The 22149-nt window shown below is 34.3% G+C and overlaps 2 protein-coding genes across 2 annotated transcripts; both read right to left on the reverse strand.

Moving 5' to 3' along the window:
- Positions 1-1076: 1076 nt before the first annotated feature.
- LOC140063522 (chitotriosidase-1-like) lies at positions 1077-8109 on the reverse strand. Its single transcript, XM_072109874.1, has 10 exons — positions 8093-8109; positions 7670-7718; positions 7147-7352; positions 6408-6650; positions 5938-6062; positions 4963-5086; positions 3729-3911; positions 3183-3302; positions 1756-2053; positions 1077-1386 (listed from the first exon to the last, which is right to left on the reverse strand). The coding sequence occupies exons 2-10, from the start codon at positions 7710-7712 to the stop codon at positions 1199-1201; spliced, it is 1530 nt and encodes a 509-aa protein (XP_071965975.1). The 5' UTR covers positions 7713-7718; positions 8093-8109; the 3' UTR covers positions 1077-1198.
- A 1293-nt stretch (positions 8110-9402) lies between these two features.
- On the reverse strand, positions 9403-16283 carry LOC140050515 (chitotriosidase-1-like). The gene is given in 10 exon segments (XM_072095750.1): positions 9403-9590; positions 10139-10391; positions 10654-10773; positions 11411-11593; positions 12349-12472; positions 13745-13869; positions 14220-14291; positions 14293-14463; positions 14915-15120; positions 16238-16283. Coding segments are annotated over 10 exon segments (1488 nt in total).
- Between the last annotated feature and the right edge of the window lie 5866 nt (positions 16284-22149).

Raw genomic sequence — 22149 nt, forward strand, 5'->3', positions numbered from 1 at the left:
TTTCCATGAGTGCGCAGATTTTTGCGCGCGCACTGCACGTTAAAATGTTATTGCGCACTCTTTTTGCCCGATTTCTGTTTTCTTGACTTACTTTTCAACTCGAAATTACGTTATACGAGCACGTCAAAAGTGACAGGCTACGCACGTGTAAATTAAAAAAATATAACTGTTTTTAAACATTTCAACATTTTTAAACATGTTCAGTAATTTTGGTCAGTTGGTAGGTTGGTCGGTCGGTTGGTAAACACTAAGCACGCAACTGCAGCCATCTATATGGCCTTGTTAATTGCCCATTGAGATATTTCAGCGCGTCTGATTGGCTACATCCTTCAACACATGCTATCTATATATACATTTACGTGAGTGAAGAATTCGGTAAATCGTTGGTTGGTTCGTACTTTCGGTACTGATTTTAACCACCTGATGTAACCCTGTTTACTAATTAAATTGAGTTAGATAATTAGTTATTGACGTAAAACGAATTTAGGTTCAATGAGTTGCCCCAAATAGTGGTGTTTCCCTATCGTGGTATACACTGTCTAATGGATGTCCATCTTGAAAAATACCCGCACACTATAATACGAGGATGCTTCGCATTTACCTATCCTTCTACGATAATTGTTTTAATAGCTGAAAACCGGCGACCTAGATGGTTATAGTTATATAAAATAATAGTAGCTTCGAAAGTCACTTTGTTTTGTTTACTTCTGACATAAATTGTATATTACGCGTCGACAACCAGTCAGTACATTTCAAATTTACTTTATTATGTTTTAATTCAACATTTTCCTTGCTAAATTTCATGTAGAATTGCATTTTGTGTTTTGTTTATTTTGCATACCGTAACGTAGCTGGATTGAAAGGAGTTGCATGGGACGGAGGACAAAGTTTGTGTGTCATGGCAAGGCGAGCTCAGGGTCCTGTTAGATTGCCTTGGTCGTATACAACTCCTCTTTGATTCTTTCTTACGTCTCTATCACGATGCATCAATTTCAGAGAAATATGCAAAAGAAGAGTTTGAATATACCTTTCATTAACATGAATGATGAATGATTGTAATAACAACCTTTGCTCACCGTAATATTTATTTCATATATTCTTGAAAATTATATTAAATTTTCTATCAGACAAAAGCATTCAACTTATCAAACAACAGCAACATTGTTGGTAATTATGCCTTAAAATTCATATTTCCATTTTAGGAACAACCTGGAACGTTGTATGCATGATCACACACACCAATGTTAGGATTGAACACAGTACCCGGTGCACAAGGTCTGTGCCACATCCTACCACCATTACATTCATAATAGTATGAACAATCGTGTGAATCGGCGAATAAACCGTCTTGTTCACATTTGAAAGAATCACCATCCCCTCCACCATCTAGAAAACGAAATCAACATTAACCAATCAATATTAGGGAACTGAGACATCAGCTGGTTTCAGGGTGTTTAATCGTTGTGAGTGGCCTCATCACCCAATATTCCAAGGCCAATACAATGTAAGATTAATCTATTGCCTTTAATATGTTTTCATTCATTTTTAAATGAATTTAATAATTTGTTTTCTCTGATTTTTTTTTATGTTTATGCGGCACTTTTTCGTTTCATTTATCTGACTTTATTTTAACAGGAATTTTGTTTTTTTCCCAATTATTTATAATTTAATTTCTACTTGACTCTTACGACTTCATTAACATTTTCTGTTTTCTTGAACTGTTTTCTTTATATTTACAAATTCGTCACTCATTACTTTTAGTGGTTGGTGGAGCTGGTTCCTGTGTCACTATTGGTTCCTGTGTCACTATTGGTTCCTGCTGTGTCAATATTGGTTCCTGTGTCACTATTGGTTCCTGTGTTACTATTGGTTTTTGTGTCATCGCAACCGGTTTCTTTGTGGTTGATATTGGTGGCGATCCGTCATCCAATGCTTGTTTAATCTGGTTGATAAGAGGATATTTGCCAGATTCACACAATGAGCCACCAAAGTCATCAAGATCCAATGTCCATACGATCACCCCTCCGAATCCACTGGCCTTCAGCCAGTTCAACTAACAACATCAAAACAATTTCTAATTAGAGCTATAATGAAGTCTCTTATTAAGCACTTTATTTTATTTTCATGATAGTGGACCCACTGCAAAATATTAACCAATCAGAACGCATATAGATTAAATCATAGGTTACGTCATGGCTCCGGTTGGTTTTTCATATAATGTGTACCATGAATGCAATGTTTTGGTTAAATGCTGGTTCATCGTGAGAATTCCAAGAATGTATTCACCTTTTGTAATATCCAGAGCCCAAGTAACTTCGAAAAAAATTTATTAATTTCCATACAATAAATGGTTAATTTCTTGAAAATACAGGTGGCTAACACGGTGAGAGGTAAAGAAAAACATATTTGCATTGTGTTTAAGTTCGAAGAAAATTCAATACTGTCGTCAAACATATAAAAAAATCATAAGCAACAACGGAATAAATTACGAAAAACAACCTTTTTATTTTAATTTTCTCAAAAGAATGTTATATCTTTTTTCGGAGTAAAGTGTTCATGCATTTTGTTTGTGCTGCTGATATATTTTATGGAAATGCTATATTTATCCGAATGTGCTACTCGAAAAGAGGAGGGTAACACTGTCTCTTAGCCATCGGGATTTAGTTCCCTTTTGTGTTCTAGCCACTTACTTTGTGGTTGTTTGTTTATTTTTGTTTTTTATGTTTTTGGCAATAAAGAATAAGAATAAGAATTTAAGATTCATTGAGTTCCAAGTTTAAGCCTAGAAAGACGAACAAATGTTCTTGTGTTCCTCTATAGTGTAATGGTGTAATTTTTTATTTGTATAATATTTCTAATACCGTACTTGTCTAATCTTACTTTCTTAAATTGAAGTATGGTTAATTTATATTTAATACAATCATAATTAGTAATCATTTTGTTCTGGTGAAGCCAGGTTTAAAGCTCTATTGAGCTTATTTGTTCTGTTTTTTCCCGGCTTTGCATATTTTATTTAAAACTTTGAATTAATCTGTAACAACGTGTGTGATGCATTGTGAAATAAAACGAATAAAGATGATTCATAAAGATTGTGTAGATTATAAACATGCTGTTTAAGAATAGATTTTGAAGTATGGATGTAGTTAATAATTAGGTCTACTATAAATTAACTAACAAAGTACCTTTATCTTGAAGCTATAAGAGTTATCATAGCCGACCCATTGGTTGCCTTTGTATATGTACGGGGCTTGAATATAATTGTCAAAAACGGTTGTTCCTCCTTCTTTGTCAATACGACAAACCTATTTAAATGGTAAAGATGTTCATTAATTAGCAATGGAGTTGAAATAATATGTTAAAAGTATATTTCTTTTGTTGAGTTTCACCCAGTTAACAAAAGTAAATACAGTACATTCATATTATTCAATGCAACTATTATTATGTTTCACCCATAACAACAAATAACTAGTAAAATTCAAAGTGCTCATACCAGTATAAACTCTCTTATTTCTCCAACTTCATAATTATGGGAGTCTAATTAATGCAGTTTCTTAAAATGATCTATTGAGATATTAAAATACTGTATATCTTATCAACGTAAATCAATTAAAATAAATAAATGTTTAATCATTTATTTTATTAAATACAAATGTTGTATGCCCATGCCAACGATAATTTATATAGTGTAATTGAAAGCTATCGGAAAAAATAAAATGCATGTGTATTACCTCATAATACGAGATGAAACCATTCTCCTTGGTGTAAATCCCGGCATTGCCTGCACCACTAACCGGAGCGCCAATTCCATTTACAGATGAGCTCAGTGTAAAAGACCGGCCGTACGTTGCAAACCCAATCATAAGTTTGTCTTTTGGGCATCCTCCATCCACCCATTTTTTAGCTGCCCAACTCTTATGATTAAGAAATAAACACAATAATCTAGGAAGGTTTAAATTGAAGCCATTACAATAAAGTTAAGTAAGAGTAGTTACATTGTTGTTGTTGATGATGAACATATCATCTTTTTCAAGCCGCGGTTTAAAGCTTGGTTCCCACTAGCGACGCAACCTACGCAACGTAACAAAGTGCCCTTCCGATAATTGTGTTTGCCCCCGCCTGCGTAAATTAAACCTGCGACTTTGCAGCACTGTTGCATCGTCGTTTCCCACTTGTGATTACGCAATACAGCACCTTGCGTCGATACGTCGCTTTTAAGCTTGGTTCCCACTAGCGACGCAACGTAGCGAAACCAACGCAACGTAAGAAAACGCACTTCCAATAATTGTGTTTGCCCCCACCAGCGTAAAATCAAACCTGCGATGTTCTAGTGGGAACAACGCTTAAAAGGCCAATTTACACAGACGAGCGGGTAACGGTAAGCGGTAATAAGCGAAAACCCGCGTGGCTTTTCCCATTTATACAGCGCGCGGAGTTCGCAAAAGTAGGTGCGTGTAGGCCTCGAGGCTAATGCATGAATAAGTCACTGCTGGCCTGGATGTGACTGACTGTCGGTAGGCCTAGCACACACAGACCTAAGTTTTAGAAGGACTTTTTGCCTAATAACGTACTAAAATATATATTTTCTTTTCACTATCCTTATACGAACAATTAGTCACGTCGTAGGTGTTTGTATTTCTGAATAAAAAGAAGTTGCAAAACCCAAAGCACGTCTGGTAGAAGAGAGTCTATATGATATATGCAGATGATATATGTTTTCGTTTTGGCTGTCAGTTTATCATTGTCAAAACAATCCATTCTCTATGGTAAATTTTTTTAGCGAATACTGATTGTTAAACAAAAATAATTAAATTATTAAATAGAATATCAATACAAAAAAAAGCATGATTTAAAGAATAAAGAGCAGTAATTAAAAGTATTACGTCAAAAAATCAAGCGCCGTTTTTTGTAAGAAATATTTCTTGTTACAATTGCTTTGCGCGTAATGAACAATAATGAACTTACTATTGTAAGTTTTTCGTCATCACTGTTCGCGCCTTCAGGTGCTTTGAGGGCGCTGTGGTGACCAGTTACGGTTTCCCAAGAGCCATGAAGATCGTAAGACATCAAACCAATCCAATCCAACTCCCTAAAGTAATTCAAAGTACAATGATATCAGCATTTCTATTGTATGTTGATGGCAACTTGTATTTCGAACTCAATTCCAAATAACCCGTTTACCTTGACAATAATTTTCAAATGAAAACGGAACACCAAAAGCCTCCACTGATTATTCACAAACAGAAAAAAATATATTTTCAGTAAAAAGAAAACATTCTAATGTTTTAATAAAGAATGAAACGTAATCCATTATGGCATCACGTTGTCAAAAAGTGATACAATGTAACACTTATATATCATAAGAAAAACATATTTAAAGACTCCCCATATGCTACCGTACTACTGTATCACTGCGCACCATTCAACCCTCACAATCATACTAAATTTCAAACAGATTAATCCTAAATTCACCCATTAATTAATACTAAATCAAATGAGATTATTAGTAGACCAACTAATTATAAGTGAATAGTTGTTATACAATTTTTCCAACGGTGGTTGTTATATTATATTTTATTATATTATTATCATATTATTTTTTCAAATTTTGTCTAGGCCTACCGTGGTATTAGTTTTATTTTATTTATTATTTTTAATTATTTGTTTATTAATTTATTTTTATTTTATTGTAAAGGCAATCCCTCCACAAGATTCTAATTTTTGGGGGGGATCCTGCCTTCGTCCATTTTTCTAAATTATCTCTTGCCATTATTGTTTTTGTTACTTTTTGTCTTTTGGACGTAAATACATGTTTTTTTAACTGAATTGAATACATCATGGACGAAAAAAATAAATAAATCATTTCCTCCATGGCATAAGATACGATAAGATAATAAGATTTATAGAGCGCACATATCCACAAAGTGCTCATGAACTTACTTTGCTATTTTGGCGATTTCATATCCACCATCAATATTTAATTCTCCAGCAGCTACAGCAGCTGACAGTAGCAGTGTGGTATTACCAGTGTCTGCAGCCTCCTTGTCATACGCAGCACGGAGTTCCTATCAAAATAGTACAATCGATTGATTCATTTACTGTATTCATAATTCATATTTAATATACCGATCAATCATGAACCGGTAGATTGGCAGATCGATGTTAGTAATCAATTATAAGTTTACCAATACATTGAGATTATGGTTGTTGGAAAATTAATAATATTTAGTTTATATTTATTTATTAATGTATTTATAATTATACATTATACTAACCCAACAAACGTTCTAATATGAATTTTAAAATCACTTTGAATTCTTTCCATAATAATTATTGATAATAATATTAATAATAATAATAATAACACTACTAATAACAATAATAATAATAAAAATAATAAGTCATCTTACCTGAACCAAAAGTGTGAAACGTTGTTTATCCTCTGGAGGGCTCCCTCTAGCACCTGGATATTCCCAATCCAAATCCAATCCATCAAAATCACGATCTCTTAAGAATGTAATCGAGTGAGAGATAAACTTCGCTCGATTAGCCTCCGTTGCCACCATCTTCGTGAAGTCAGCAGATCCCATGTTCCAGCCGCCGACAGCGAGTGCAACTTTCAGGTCTGGGTTTTCTTGTTTTAAGCTAGTTACCTAATTAAAATAAAGAATAGATTATTATTCGTATTTTTCCAGTTAGTTACCTGTCAATCGAATAATAGGAAAAAACCGAAATAATAATAACAATGTTAATATAATAAAATAGAAGATTGATCAGATATCATATTATATATCAGATATAAGCCCTATCTGAAGAGGTTTTTTAGCCGGATGAAGGCGACTAAATTTTGCTAAAGCCGTTAACATTACCGTATAGATTTACAGGTTTTAATTTATTATACCAGGTGTACACTAAAAGACGGAAAATACGGTGGTGCGAACACATTAATTCATTTATGTATTATCTTACGGACGGTATAATTAGTAATTTTCTAATATCTTATCTCTAATCTCTACATAGAGCCCAGTACCAGTAGTAGACATTGAAATGCATGTACATCTGGATATTATGATCATTGTTTATCAAAAAACAGGGAAATTGCATCTAAACTTTCGTGATTATTAGAAGAGTATGTCTTATAAGGCTTACCTGATCATACATACCAACTGACCATTCCGTAGATTCATCATTCCATTCAAATGGTGCTAATAATCCGTTTTCCATTTTGGCAAAGGAGTAAACTATGTGGGTGCAAAGGGAGGGGTCAATATTAGCGGGTGTGTACTTGGCAACATCCGATCGATACTGAGCCCAATTTGTGTAGTAACATATACGTTTGTAGCCTTCACTAAATTCTAGATTATAATAAAAGAAAATATTTTATTCAGAATGAGGATATTCACCTCTTACTAAGATTAGACGCAACGCAAGGACCTAGACGCAACGTAAGCGAATGCATGACAAGCGACAATACATCTCTTGTGATTGGTAAACAATCATTTACGTTTGCGCATCTAGTGATCATTACTGATAGCGGCTATTCTAAAAATAAACATTTATTTTCTCATGACACCCTCATCCTCACCACGCAACTCAGTTTATTTGCCCACCAGTACAAATAGCCTTCATGGTTTGGTTATAAATTAACATTGTGATATAAAACACAACATACCTACAATGCCGAAGAAGAGAGCTGCAACCAAGATCAACTTCATCTCTATCTATAAAAACGAAAATACTAATCCACCACATTATATAGCAGGGTAGAATGTTGTAATCTCACTATTCCTTGATTTATTCATTCACATTTATTCAGCAATATATATTTACATTATATAAAATGTAGTCGTAAGACCCTTTGAAAAAAAGAAATATCACTAAGAAAATCATGAAATAAAGTTGAGGAAGAAAACAAAAAGTATAAAAGTAAATAATATATCGAGATAGCAAAAACAAAAATGATAAAAGTAAATAATATATCGAGATAGCAAAAACAAAAATGATAAAAGTAAATAATATATCAAGATAGCAAAAACATATGGTGGCGATACAATCTACCCCCAGTTAGAAACTATTTACAGAAATAGAGACTTACCTCGATTATATTTAATATCAAAGTTGAAATTGATTGCTCTAGTTGTTCTTGAATCTTTATATAGTCTCTGGATACTGTTATCTCCACGAGACATCGACATCAATGTTGGCTATCCCTTCCTGATTTTGTGGAAAACCAACACACCTTCTAAAGGATAGTCAGTTCAATTCTGATGTGTTCGCCTTTAGAGACTGGTCGATATGTTATAGCACCATGGCCTGCCTTATTTTCTGTGGTCAAATAAATCTTGGAATTGTGCGTATAAACATGGGTGCAGAATGTCTTTTAACCTCTACAATATTGTTACTTTATGCAAGGACGACGTACGCACAATGCAAATAATTTGACCAATCACAATCTACAATTCGAATGATCCTTCTCTTAGGATTGGTCAAATTGTCTTGGCATTTTATCCTTGCTTCCAACCAACTGGAAACCACGCTTCAACGTAATAACAATGTCTAGAGAAAACCACTGTTTTACTATGGCTCGGATCGTTTCAAAATAATAAAATAAGAAATGAGTCAAAATTATCATTATAATATTATTCATTATTATATTATTATTATTTGTTGTTAAATCATCATCGAATTAGAAAGCGTACTATCGAATAGAAGCGCGGTTTGTTTGGTTTATAAGAGCATTCCAATTGGCCATCATTCGTAATACAATAGTAAAAAGTAAGGGATGATTATGTTATTTTCTTTGTTTGTAGTTTAAGTGAACGCACCTTTATTTATAGGTGTGCCGCTGTTATAAAAGCGTATGTTCAATAAAATAACATATATTTATATACATTTAAATTCACCTCGTTCAGAGTTCTTTACGCTCAAGTAGAGGCACATACTTTAATTGTTTAAAATGTATCGTTATCACTTTTTATACAGTTTTGTCTTAACATGGCGCATGCAAAAATCAGTGTGTTTTGTAGTTAGTTACTTTCTCGTACCGGTATAATATTGAATATGTTGTATCGAAATGTTCTTGTCAACCAACACCGTACAATGTTCGGCGTCTCTTTGTTTCCCTTTATCCTGCCATCTTTCAGATAAATCATTTAATATCCAGATATTTTGCTTTTTATTGGTTCCCATAAACTTTCAGATGAAAGTTTTTCCAATATTTTAATTAACCAGTATTGGAATTAAATGAACTTTAATGAATATACAATAATACATTTATTGTTCAAATAAGATTTATTTTTTTATCACATTGAAATCAGCAAAACTCTCAAAAAAGTAACAATTGGAAAAATGATAATCTTTTTATTCAGTCTTGATTATGGTTAAGCCATTATATTTGTTCTCATTTTAAGAACAACCTGGGACATTGGCGGGCCAATCACATGCATTATTGGCTGGGTTGAAAACAGTGCCACTTCCGCAAGGTTTGTGCCACATGTTACCGCCTGAACATTGATAATAGTATGCGCAATCGTCTGGGTCGGCAAATACACCGTCTTGTTGGCATGTGAACGAACCACCACCTCCTCCACCATCTAGAATACAATATAAACTGTCATTAACTAACCATTTAAATTTAGTAGGTATTTAAAATCCGTTTGCTGTTTTATGTCGTAGGCCTATCTGCATATTTAACTATTTTATACTCGGTGGCGTAACGCAGAGACATGAGACCCCTGTTGTTTTGAAACCCTAAGTGGCCCTCCAATTACGCTGGAGGCCTCGGACGTATTTAGCCCTTTTCGACATATTTTATTGTCTTTTGGCCCACATTAGCTCCGGACCTCCTGGGTTTAGCCATATCCGTTATACGCCACTGATTACACTGAAGCCTCTCCATAAGTCATTTTTTCCGGCTCCAAATATTCATCAGTCACATATAGTTCGTAAATAATAATATTCTTTATTCATTTCTTAAATAAAGGCATTAAATTATTTCTTTTTTCTTTTATTCATAATTGATTTTATCTATTTTTATACAACATGGGAGGCCTTTTTTCACATATTATTTGTACTATTTTGTGATTTCATTTTAAGTGATATGTTTCAGTGTAGTTTTCTAATTTACAAATTCGTCACTTACTACTTTTGGTGGTTTGTGGGGCTGGTTTCTGTGTCACTATTGGTTTCGGTGTCACTACTGGTTTATTTGTGGTAGGTTTTGGCGGTGAGTATGTTGGCACTGGTCCTGGACCTGATCCACCACCATCTAAAGCATTTTTAATCTGGTTGATGAGAGGATATTTGCCAGACCCACATACTGAACCACTGAAGTCATCGAGATCTAATGCCCATACGATCACACCTCCGTATCCATTTTTCTTCAGCCAGTCCAGCTAACGATGGTAAATAAGAAAAATATAAACATATACGCAACCATTAATGATACGTTTATTTTGTTCCAAATTGAAAGGAGAGTTTGTGGTTGCTCATTTCAATAGTAACAGTAATAATAATTGTTGTGTCCAGAAAGGAAATTATATTGGTAAAGCCTAATTAACCAATATTTACTAGGTTGAAATGAAAACATGAAACATGCGACTGTAGTTATACCTTTTACTAATATACTATAGTTATTGACTAGCGAAGTGTGTGTACCTTAATCTTATAGCTGGCGGAGTCATCATAACCAACCCATTGGTTACCGTTGTGCATATATGGAACTTGTATATCACTGTCGAAAATTGATTTCCCGCCATCTTTCGTCATACTGCAAGCCTAAAAATTTAAAATAGTTGAGTAGTCCTACTTTGAAATGTTGTTAACTAGTTAGTAAAAGAAATAGGTGGCGATTCATGGACTTTCCCATTGAAATAACATGACTGAAATTATAATTAACAAACACACAGAGAATCACAGGATCCAATCAAACTAGAATTAGAATGTTTTTTTATCAAAAGGTTCAGAAGCATTTTCGACAAAAAAAAAACCTAGAACTGATTTTGAAATGTTGTTTTTACAGTTTTGTCGTTATTGTTAATTGATAAACGTTTTAAAATCGAAATTGTTGTAACATCCAAAATGTCTTTAATTTTATTTTAAATTGTTGTATTAAAATGCGGTTTTAATGTCTTCTATAAGTTAGTACGTCCATTTTTTAAGTATAAACCTCATTTCGAAGGAATGGCATGGGCAAGATTGATCCACTTTATATTTTTTCGATCGATACCGTAAGTAAGTTTAGAATTTAATTGACTTTAATTGAGTACTGATCACCGGGGTGGTGTCATTAGATTGGTCTGAAAGCACCACTGTCATGTGTCATTTAGTTTAGACAAATCTTTCGTTCGAAAAACTTTTTTAAATATACATTTGTGTGATAGTTGAGCTTGTTGCGTGTTACTGCTTAGGATACCTCATAGTAGGAGATGAAACCCTTCTCTCTGGTGTAAGTCCCGGCATTGCCTGCACCACTAGCTGGAGCGCCAATTCCATTTGCAGATGAGCTTAGCGTGAATGACCGGCCGTACGTTCCAAATCCAATCATGGGTTTATCCTTTGGGCATCCTCCTTTCACCCATTTGTCAGCTGCCCAAGTCTAAGAAATAAATCGAAACATTTTAAAAATCTATACAAAATTAATTATAAGCTGAATTTGTTTTCGATGAATATGACGTAAACCAATGAGTTAATGATGAGTGAGGGTAGATCCTTACTAGTAATAACAATAATAACTAGAGGGTACTCCGAGAGTACAAACCTCCGCCTACTGTAAAATTCCCCAACATAAAATGCCCCCTGAATATTTTTTTTTTACATTTTTTTTTATTAGTTCTAAGTGTAAATATGTTAAAAGCACACTACAAAGTTGTGGATGACAGTGTGGTGTAATGGTTATGTATCCAGCCTCTCACAGTTGAGATCGCTGGTTCAAGTCCCACTGAGGGTTTTTTTTTTTTTATTATTTTTTTATTTTTTATTTATTTTTTTTTTGTGGACATTGATCTTTGACCCTGACCCTTCAAAATTTAACCACAATTATATGATGTGTCATTGATCATTGTGGCTAAGTTTGGTGAGAATCGGATCAAAACTGTGGTCTCTAGGCAGTAAAATAGTTTTTTGTTAGTTGTGACCTTGACCTATGACCTTTCCCCCTCAAATTCGAACTCGTCCGAGCTTTTTGGGCATAGATCATTGTGTCCAAATTTGGTTAGAATCAAATAAAAACTGTGGCCTCCAGGCTGTTCACAGACACACACACAAACACACAAACACACAAACACACAAACACACACACAAACATACAGGGGTGAAAACATAACCTCCTTGGCGGAGGTAATAATAACTTACTATTGTAAGTTTGTTGTCTTCATTGCTCGCACCTTTGGGTGCATTGAGGGCGCTATGATGACCAGTTACTGGATCCCAGGAGCCATGAAGATCGTAAGACATCAAACCAATCCAATCCAACTCACTAAATTCAAAGTGCAATGACATCAGAATTTCTACTTTATTTCGAAAGCAACTTGTATTTCGAACTCAATTTAAAAAAACAGCCGTATACCTTGACATTAATTTTCAAAAGAAAAGGAAACACCAAAAGCCTCCACTGATTATTCACAAATAAAAAAAATATATATTTTCAGTAAAAAGGAAAACATTCTAAATGTTTTAATAAAGAATGAAACGTTATCCATTATGGCCTCACGTTGTCAAAATGTGATACAATGTAATACTTATAAATCATAAGAAAAAACATATTTAAAGACTCCCCATATGCTACCAGTGGGCCTAGACAAAAGTTGAAAAAATAGTATGTAAAATAACCGTCGGAAAAAATGTATAACAATTATTCACTTATAATTAGTCGGTCTACTAATAATCTCATAACAGATTGATCCTAAATTCACCCATTAAATACTAAATCAAATGAATTAGGGTTGGTGAGTACCCTGCCAAAATACGCTAGAATTTTGCCAAAATACCCAAATTGAGGAGGCTATGCTTTGCCAAAATACGCAAATCATGCCAAAATACGCAAATCTGCTTTGCCAAAATAATAATAATAATAATAATAATAAATAATATATTTATACAGGATAAAACAATCAGATAACAGTGTATCTGTTTTACATTGTGGTCCTGTCTTAATCAAAATACACAAATTTGGCATGATTTGCGTATTTTGGCATGATTTGCGTATTTTGGCAAAGCATAGCGCCCTCAATTTGCGTATTTTGGCATGATTTGCGTATTTTGGCAAAGCATAGCCTCCTCAATTTGGGTATTTTGGCAAAATTCTAGCGTATTTTGGCAGGGTACTCACCAACCCTAATTCATTTGATTTAGTATTTAATGGGTGAATTTAGGATCAATCTGTTATGAGATTATTAGTAGACCGACTAATTATAAGTGAATAATTGTTATACATTTTTTCCGACGGTTATTTTACATACTATTTTTTCAACTTTTGTCTAGGCCCACTGGTATCATATATTTATTTTAATTTTATTTCATTAATTAATTTATTTTTATTTATCTTTTAATTAATTTGTAAAGGCAATCCCTCCACAAGAGTCTAATTATTTTGGGATCCTGTCTTCGTCCATTTTTCTAAATTATCTCTTGCCATTATTATTTTTGTTACTTTTTGTCTTTTGGACGTAAATACATGTATTTTGAACTGAATTGAATACATCATGGACGAAAAAATCAATAAATCATTTCCTACATGTCATGAACTTACTTTGCTATTTTGGCGATTTCATATCCACCATCAATATTTGATTCACCAGCAGCTACAGCGGCTGACAGTAGCAGTTTGGATTTACCAGTGTCTGCAGCCTCCTTGTCATACGCAGCACGGAGTTCCTATCAAAATAGTACAATCGATTGATTAATGTACTGTATTCATAATTCATATTTAATTTACCGATCAATCATGAACCTGTAGATTGGCAGATCGATGACGATAAAGTTAGTAATCAATTATAAGTTTACCAATACATTGAGATTATGGTTGTAAGGAAAATTAATAATATATAGTTTATATTTATTTATATTATATCTATTTATAATTATGAATTATATATCAACCCGACAAACGTTCTAATATGAATTTTAAAATCACTTTGAATTATTTCCATAATAATTATTGAAAATGATAGTTTGTCAATCATTCACAGCGCTTTAGCATTTAATCCTAAATAATGTCATCTTACCTGAACCAAAAGTGTGAAACGTTGTTTATCCTCTGGAGGGCTCCCTCTAGCCCCTGGATATTCCCAATCAAAAATCCAATCCATCGAAGTTACGTTCTCTTAAGAATGTAATCGAGTGAGAGATAAACTTCGCTCGACTAGCCTCCGTTGCCACCATCACCGTGAAGTCAGCAGATCCCATGTTCCAGCCGCCGACAGCGAGTGTAACTTTCAGGTTGTTTTTCGTATTTTTCCAGTTAATTACCTGTCAATCGAATAATAGGAAAAAACCGAAATAATAATAACAATGTTAATATAATAAAATAGAAGATTGATCAGATATCATATCATATATCAGATATAAGCCCTATCTGAAGAGGTTTTTTAGCCGGCTGAAGGCGACTAAATTTCGATAAAGCCGTTAACATTACCGTATAGATTTACAGGTTTTCATTTATTATACCAGGTGTACACTATAAAAAGACGGAAAATGCGGTGGTGCGAACACATTAATTCACTTATGTATTATCTTACGGACGGTATAATTAGTAATTTTCTAATATCTTATCTCTAATCTCTACATAGAGCCCAGTACCAGTAGTAGACATTGAAATGCATGTACATCTGGATATTATGATCATTGTTTATCAAAAAAACGAGGGAAATTGCATCTAAACTTTCGTGATTATTAGAAGAGTATGTCTTATAAGGCTTACCTGTTCATACATACCATCTGACCAGTCCGTAGATTCGTCATTCCATTCAAATGGTTCTAATACTCCGTTTGCCATTTTGGCAAAGGAGTAAACTATGTGGGTACAAAGGAAGGGGTCAATATTAGCGGGTGTGTACTTGGCAACACCCGATTGATACTGAACCCAATTTGTGTAGTAACATATACGTTTGTATCCCTCGATACATTCTGTACAAAATAAAAAGGAAAATTAGGAAATGAATATTATTCTTATTAACAGAGAAGAGTTATAATTAGTAATGCAACATCTGCTCCTAATTGCGTTAGTGTCAACTCAGACAGCGTCGTACGACGAGCAGGGGCGGACGCAGGGGTGTTGCTCCAGTTGCCCGGGCAACACCCTCAATTTTATACAAAATATTTTTCATCACTATTAAAGATCCCATTTCATATGTCATATCTATAATATCTATATATAACGGCTGTCAGAGAATATTGTATTGACCACAGCAGCGTACGTTTTAACCAACATTCAATTATACCACCAGTGTTTTAAAGTCTTAACACGCGTGGATTTGTGTCTCTAACAGAGCAGCACAGATCTTATGACTGGTGTAACGCCATGTCTTTTTTGCCTCACCTGTAAGTGTTTAAGATCAACACCGAGCAATTGTTTAAAACTGTTTCTCTCACCCTCATTTCCCATCCCTTTAATTTCTGGTGTGGTGGATCGAGAATTTCAAGATACGAATTAAGGCCAACTCAGACAGCGTCGTATGACGAGGCCCGACGTGTCGTCTCGTCGGGAGAAAATTAAACATATTTATAGTTCTCGCAAAGACCTAAAAACTACGCCCGACGCTATCGCAAGGCGACTCGTTTCGTTGGGATTCAACTCAGATAGCACCGACGTCGAGTCAAGACGTTTCGTCGTGCCTCGTCGTACAACACTGTCTGAGTAGAATATTGAGTCCACAACCTTATATTGTTAGAATAATTGAAAACATAAGAAAGGTTTTGTCAAGTTTAAATTTAGAGTAGAACTAGAAGGCGAGAATGTTAAATTTTAATTTTCATAACTTATATGGTCAACAAATTTTAGTCTAAATGTAACAATGACTGACTATGAAAAATAAGCCTGATCATCTTGCAACCTTATTTTATACATTTATTTAGGGAAGTAAAATTTCATTTTTTCCTGATTTGTTAAAATGTTAACATCATTCGACTCACTCGTCGACGCATGGAATTTCGATTTCTACCACTCCATATTTCGAAACTGGAAGTCAAAATGTGTCTTCCCTCTCATGTTTAATTTACTTTAATTGCTTTAAACTTAACTTACCCGCAAAGCTGAAGAAGATAACTGCAACAAAAATGAACGCCCTCATCTCGGTAAATATGCCTATAGGCCTAAAAGAAAAGAAAACATCCACATGCATCGTTTACAGTAAATGAAAATATAGGTTTAGAAATACAGTTTAACGAATTGTATAACGGCCGAAGATACAAATAATGAAACTAAAACATAGGATATCACGTTGACGCGCTGGTATGTTTTCCTATGCGTTGTAAAAGAGTTACAAGTAGACTATACTACACACAATCATAAAGAACACAGTTATACTTACCTGCTGATGATCGATTCTCAAAATTGATATTAATTGTTCAAATTTTGTTTTTAATGTCCTTTTTATATACTTTTGATAAGTGTGCGTTTACATAATCATATCGAGGCATCGCGCAACATATTATGTTGTTATTGGATTTTTGTGGGAAAACCACCACACCACCCAAAATTGTGTCACGTAGAGATGTGTATTTTATGTAGATTAATGTTAAGCTTCCAATACTAATGGATCATGGGATGCAAAGCTGAACAAAGATTTTCTTTTTATAAACTTGTACTCAAGTATGTCTTCCATTGTTCCATTGTAAAAGTTATGATTTTTTTCTTAAGATCTTAATTTAAGATTAGGATCTTAAGGCTACAGGAAATAAACTTTTCTCTGTAAGATCCCTGCAAACTATATTATGAGTGAAAGAGAGTTTGTACGTTTGTTTGTGTGTTTGTTTGTTCGTTGTTACTGCACATAACCTTACATATTGGGTATCAAAATGACCGGAATTGTACCGGGAATGTTCTAAACTACATTTCAACATCATCCGCCATCTAGGATCAAAATTAGAAGGGCCAAAGTGTGGTCAAAATGGCCCACTTTTCCCCACTATCGATGTTTATTCGTTATAAAAATTTCTGTTTCTGCACGTAACCATACATAAGACCGCAATTGTACCGGGAAGGTTTTAAACTACATTTAAAAAATTCCCCGAAACCGGGTTTTTTTGGGGTGGGGGGGGGGGGGTGGGGGGGGGGGTAGGGGCTGGGAGATGGAGATACTGGAATTTGGAGGTAATAGAAGTACAACATAGGCCTAATTGGAACTGTACTGGGAAACGTTACTACATTTGAACTGGTTTTTTGGTAATTGTGGCGCGGGACGGGGAGAGGAGAAATAATGTAGGCTGGGGAAGAGGTAATTCAGCGGTATCCAAATTAGATATTTTAGCCAACGATCAGCTATGTATCGCCCTCTTTAAGACGCTAAAGTTGTTGAATTGTGTCCACAATTGTACCTGGAAACTATATTTCAACACCATCTGCCATCGTGGATCCAAGTTTGGTGGGATAGGGTGTGGAAGTTGGGGTTGAGGGGATAGTGGGGATTTTGCTTAGGTTAGGGCTGGTAGGCTATCAAATTGACCAGATTTGTGTGGTAAGAAATTATATTTTAATCATCCCTGGGAATGGGCTGAGAGTTTGGAGTGGGTATGTAGGGAATGGGAATGTTTTAAACTGCCACTGAGGGATTATGGGTTGGGAGTGATGGCTAACATAATTTGAACTGGAAACGTCACACATCACCCAGTATCTGGGGTGTTGGAAAAGTTACTATATTTGAACTGTCCATGGGAGGAGTTAGGTTTGTTGATTGTGGTTGGGATGGTGAGAGGAGAAAGAAGGCTGGGGGCCGCAGTATCAAAATTAGATATTTTAATTATCAGCCAATATGACACCTTATATTCATTTACACAGTTTACAACGTACTGAAAACATAGGCCTATCATAGCTATGTATACCCCTCTCATTTTTAAGCTAAAGTTGAATTGAAATTTGTCCTGGGAAGAACTTAAAAAATAGTGGGGTATTAACAGGCAAAAAAAAAGCTTCACATGCAGATGTCCTTACCATTAGACCACTGGGGCTTTCATGGTATTGTTCAAACTCGATTGGATAGCGACTCTTTCACACTCTCGGTGTGGTATTGTTGAATAATGTGAATCGAAATACAACACCATTATGACACAATTACAATGCTCGGTTTTTCTGTTTCGAGGATCAGTTTAAATTACTCCAGTTGTGGCGGGGAGGGGTTCGGTGGGAAAGGCCTGAGATAATTTTCAATATCGCCAGAAGCTTCTTTAGTTCTTTGACGACATCCATGGTTTGCCGTTCCAATAAAGAAACGTTTAACGTATTATACGCATAATCAAAAAAGATTCTTGTTTTCAAAGTTTTTGCTTACTTTGGGTAATCAATTGTTTATTCTAGTTATTATCTTTATAATTATTCATTAGATAGCCATTGCATCTGTTGTCGAAATTATCAATTTATTTACTTCGTCCTAACAACAACTTTTGAATTCACAAGTTTCTACAGACGCTTATCATGGCTGTGTACCAATTGGCATAAACACTTCTCGTCGTTATACATTGTTATATTTTCTGTAGGACATTGGTATTTTGTATCCCAAATGTCAATGTAAATGTCTGGGAATGCAACTCACAGTGTACTGGGCTGAAAGCGCACAGGTGGTGTTGACGACATACCGTACCACACATTTCTTCTCCCTTTAGTTTATTGGATTTAGCTAAAAAATCCCTTGTTGAAAACAAATTGCAAGAAAGAAGTGTTTTTATATGAAATAGGTTCTTTGGACACTACAGAATACACCTCTATAAGCGTTAGGACGTTATTCGTATCCGGACAACTCTACTGCCATACTTTGAGAAAATCGCTTAACTACATTTTTTTTCGAAATTAAGATTTTTGTCTTATATGACTCTGGGGGTAGACTCAAAATATTTCTATAAATATGAAATTTATGATAATAAGTATTATTATTGTTGCTTATCTACAAACACCTATTGAAATAATTTGACAAAAGGCCTCAACTACAGTAATTGACCAATCAGATAACAGTATGATGAATAATTATAATGAGGCAGATTAATGCTCTTAGGAGAAAGCCTTTTTCATATATTTTGTAAATTGTTTACAAATTACCTGATCTAAATTACAGTTATAATTTATTTTAACTAAAGTTACAAAATGTTTTGGTAAATTTTTATAAAAAATCAAACAAATTAACCGCAAAAATGCCCTGTTTTCGAAGTATAATTCCCGGCCATGTTTAAGTACAAATAATTTGATAAAAGGCTTTATCTGCAATTTGACACCCCCCCCCCCCCACCACCACTAAAAAAAAACAAATAAAAAAAATAATAATTGAAAATGTTGTCAGATATTTTTTAATAATTTACGTTTGAAATATATTCATTTGAAAATAAAATATACTACATGAACTTTTGTAATGAAGAACAAAAACACATTTTGGTCAAATACTCAAAGGTAGCTTTTTATAGATAAGCCCTTTTCTCAAAGTACAGCAGTATACCCTCTGGACAATTACCACCCAGACAACTACCACCCTGACAACTACTACCCGGACAACTACCTCCTAGGGCAACTACCACCCGGACAATTACCCCCTAGGGCAATCACCCCTAGGATAACTACCAACTAGGACAACTAGAGGGATATAGGGAGCCCTCCAGAGGTTAAACAACGTTTCACATTTTTGGTTCAGGTAAGATGACATTATTTAGGATTAAATTCTAAAGTGCTCTGAATGATTAACAATTTGAAGTGATTTTAAAATTCGGCTTAGTATAATGCATAATTATAAATACTAAATAGATATATAAATAATAAATATAAACTAAATATTATTAATTTTCCATACAACCATAATCCCAATGTTTTGGTAAATTTATAATTGATTACTAACTTAATCGTCATCGACCATACGTTTCTTCTCCCCTTAGACAATCTATTATTATTTAGTATGATATTAGATACTACAGATTGTTTTGCGTTACATATAACATCTGTTCTAGACCATACTGATCACATTTTAACTAAATTATTATTATATTACAACAATAATTTTAAAAAACAAAATTATTTAGCATAAAATGGTCCAGAAAAAGTCAAGTGTAACATAATACGAATGAAAAAGGCAATTAATTAAAAATATATTGTCCCCTTAAAAAGCATTATTATTATTATTGTTTTAATATTCCATTTTAATGTCACATAATAATAGTTATTCACTTATTGTACGCCAAATCGCCAAAACAAAACATTCACCTGAAAACTGTAGGCCCTACCTAATCTAACAAAACAGTCAAATTGTCAGACAATGCTAACTCAATCGTCATCGATCAGCCAATCTACTCAGTGGTGTGGACGACATAGCGTACCACACTCCCTTAGTTCATGGGATTTAGCTAAAAAAATGACACTTTTTGAAAGCAAATTGCAAGAAAGAAAGGTTTTTATATGAAATAGGTTCTTTGGACCCTACAGAATACATCTATAAACGTTAGGACGTTATTCGTATCCGGACAACTACCCCTATTGGACAACTAACAACAGGGGCTGTGAGATGGACAAGTACAACAATTAAAAAAATACAGCGATATAAAGATATTATCTTTATAATTATTCATTAGATAGCCATTGCATCTGTTGTCGAAATTATCAATACTCAAATACAGATAATAAACTGTATTTACTTCATCCTAATAACAATTATTGTGTTTACACAAACAACTGTTGAATTCACAAGTTTCGCTTATCATGGCTGTGTACCAAATGGCATAAACACTTCTCGTTATACATTGTTATATTTAATTTCTGTAGGACATTGGTATTTTGTATCCCTGATGTAAATTTAAATGTCTGAATTTATATGAAATAGGTTCTTTGGACCCTACAGAATACACGTATCCGGACAACCACCACCCGGACGCTTTTTTTTTCCTATCCAATTAAGCCAGAAATCATGAATAATTAATTACCTTCTATTTTCTATTATTAAGAATTGCAAGATAGTTGATCTACTTCCTAAATATACTGAACCTAACCCTCTAAATAATCTCTCAAATATTACAAACAACCCTCCAGAGGATAAACAACGTTTCACACTTTTGGTTCAGGTAAGATGACATTATTTAGGATTAAATGCTAAAGCGCTCTGAATGATTAACAAACTATAATTTTCAATAATTATTATCGTGGAAAGAATTCAAAATTGATTTTAAAATTCATATTAGAACGTTTGTCGGTTTAGTATAATGCATTATGAATACTAAATAGATATATAGATAACAAATATAAACTAAATATTATTAATTTTCCTTACAACCATAATCGCAATGTTTTGGTAAATTTATAATTGATTACTAACTTAATCATCATCGATCTGCCAAGTCTACTCAGTGGTGTGGACGACATACCGTACCATACGTTTCTTCTCTCCTTAGTTCATGTGATAGCTAAAAAAAATACCTTTTTAAAAACAAATTGCAAGAAGAAAGGTTTTTATATGAAATAGGTTCTTTGGACCCTACAGAATACATCTATAAATGCGTATCCGGATATTCACCCCCTGGACATTTACCCCCCGGAAAACTACCCCCCGGACAACCACCACCTGGACAACTACCCCCTTAGGACAACTACCCCTTTAGGACAACTACCCCCCGGACAAATACCACCCCCCGGACAACAAACCCCTTAAAACAACAACCCCCTTAGGACAACTACCCACTGGACCTGGACAATACTCCGAGGGCAAATAATCTTTTAGGACAACTACCTCTGTAGGACAACTAACCCCTGGACAACTACCACCCAGACAACTATCCCTTTAGAACAACTACCCCCGGACGGACAACTACCACCCAGACCATTCAACAACCTGACTCTGCAACAGTGTATAATAGGAATTAATAACTATATTTTAATTCGTTACTTTGACGAATTACTATTCATTATTGTAAACAAAAGTAAAAGATTGAACATAAATATAGTCCTAAGGGAGGGGGTAGTTGTCCGGGGTAAGGTTG

Source organism: Antedon mediterranea, chromosome 1 (genome assembly GCF_964355755.1).
Source record: "Antedon mediterranea chromosome 1, ecAntMedi1.1, whole genome shotgun sequence".
Lineage (NCBI taxonomy): Eukaryota > Metazoa > Echinodermata > Crinoidea > Comatulida > Antedonidae > Antedon > Antedon mediterranea.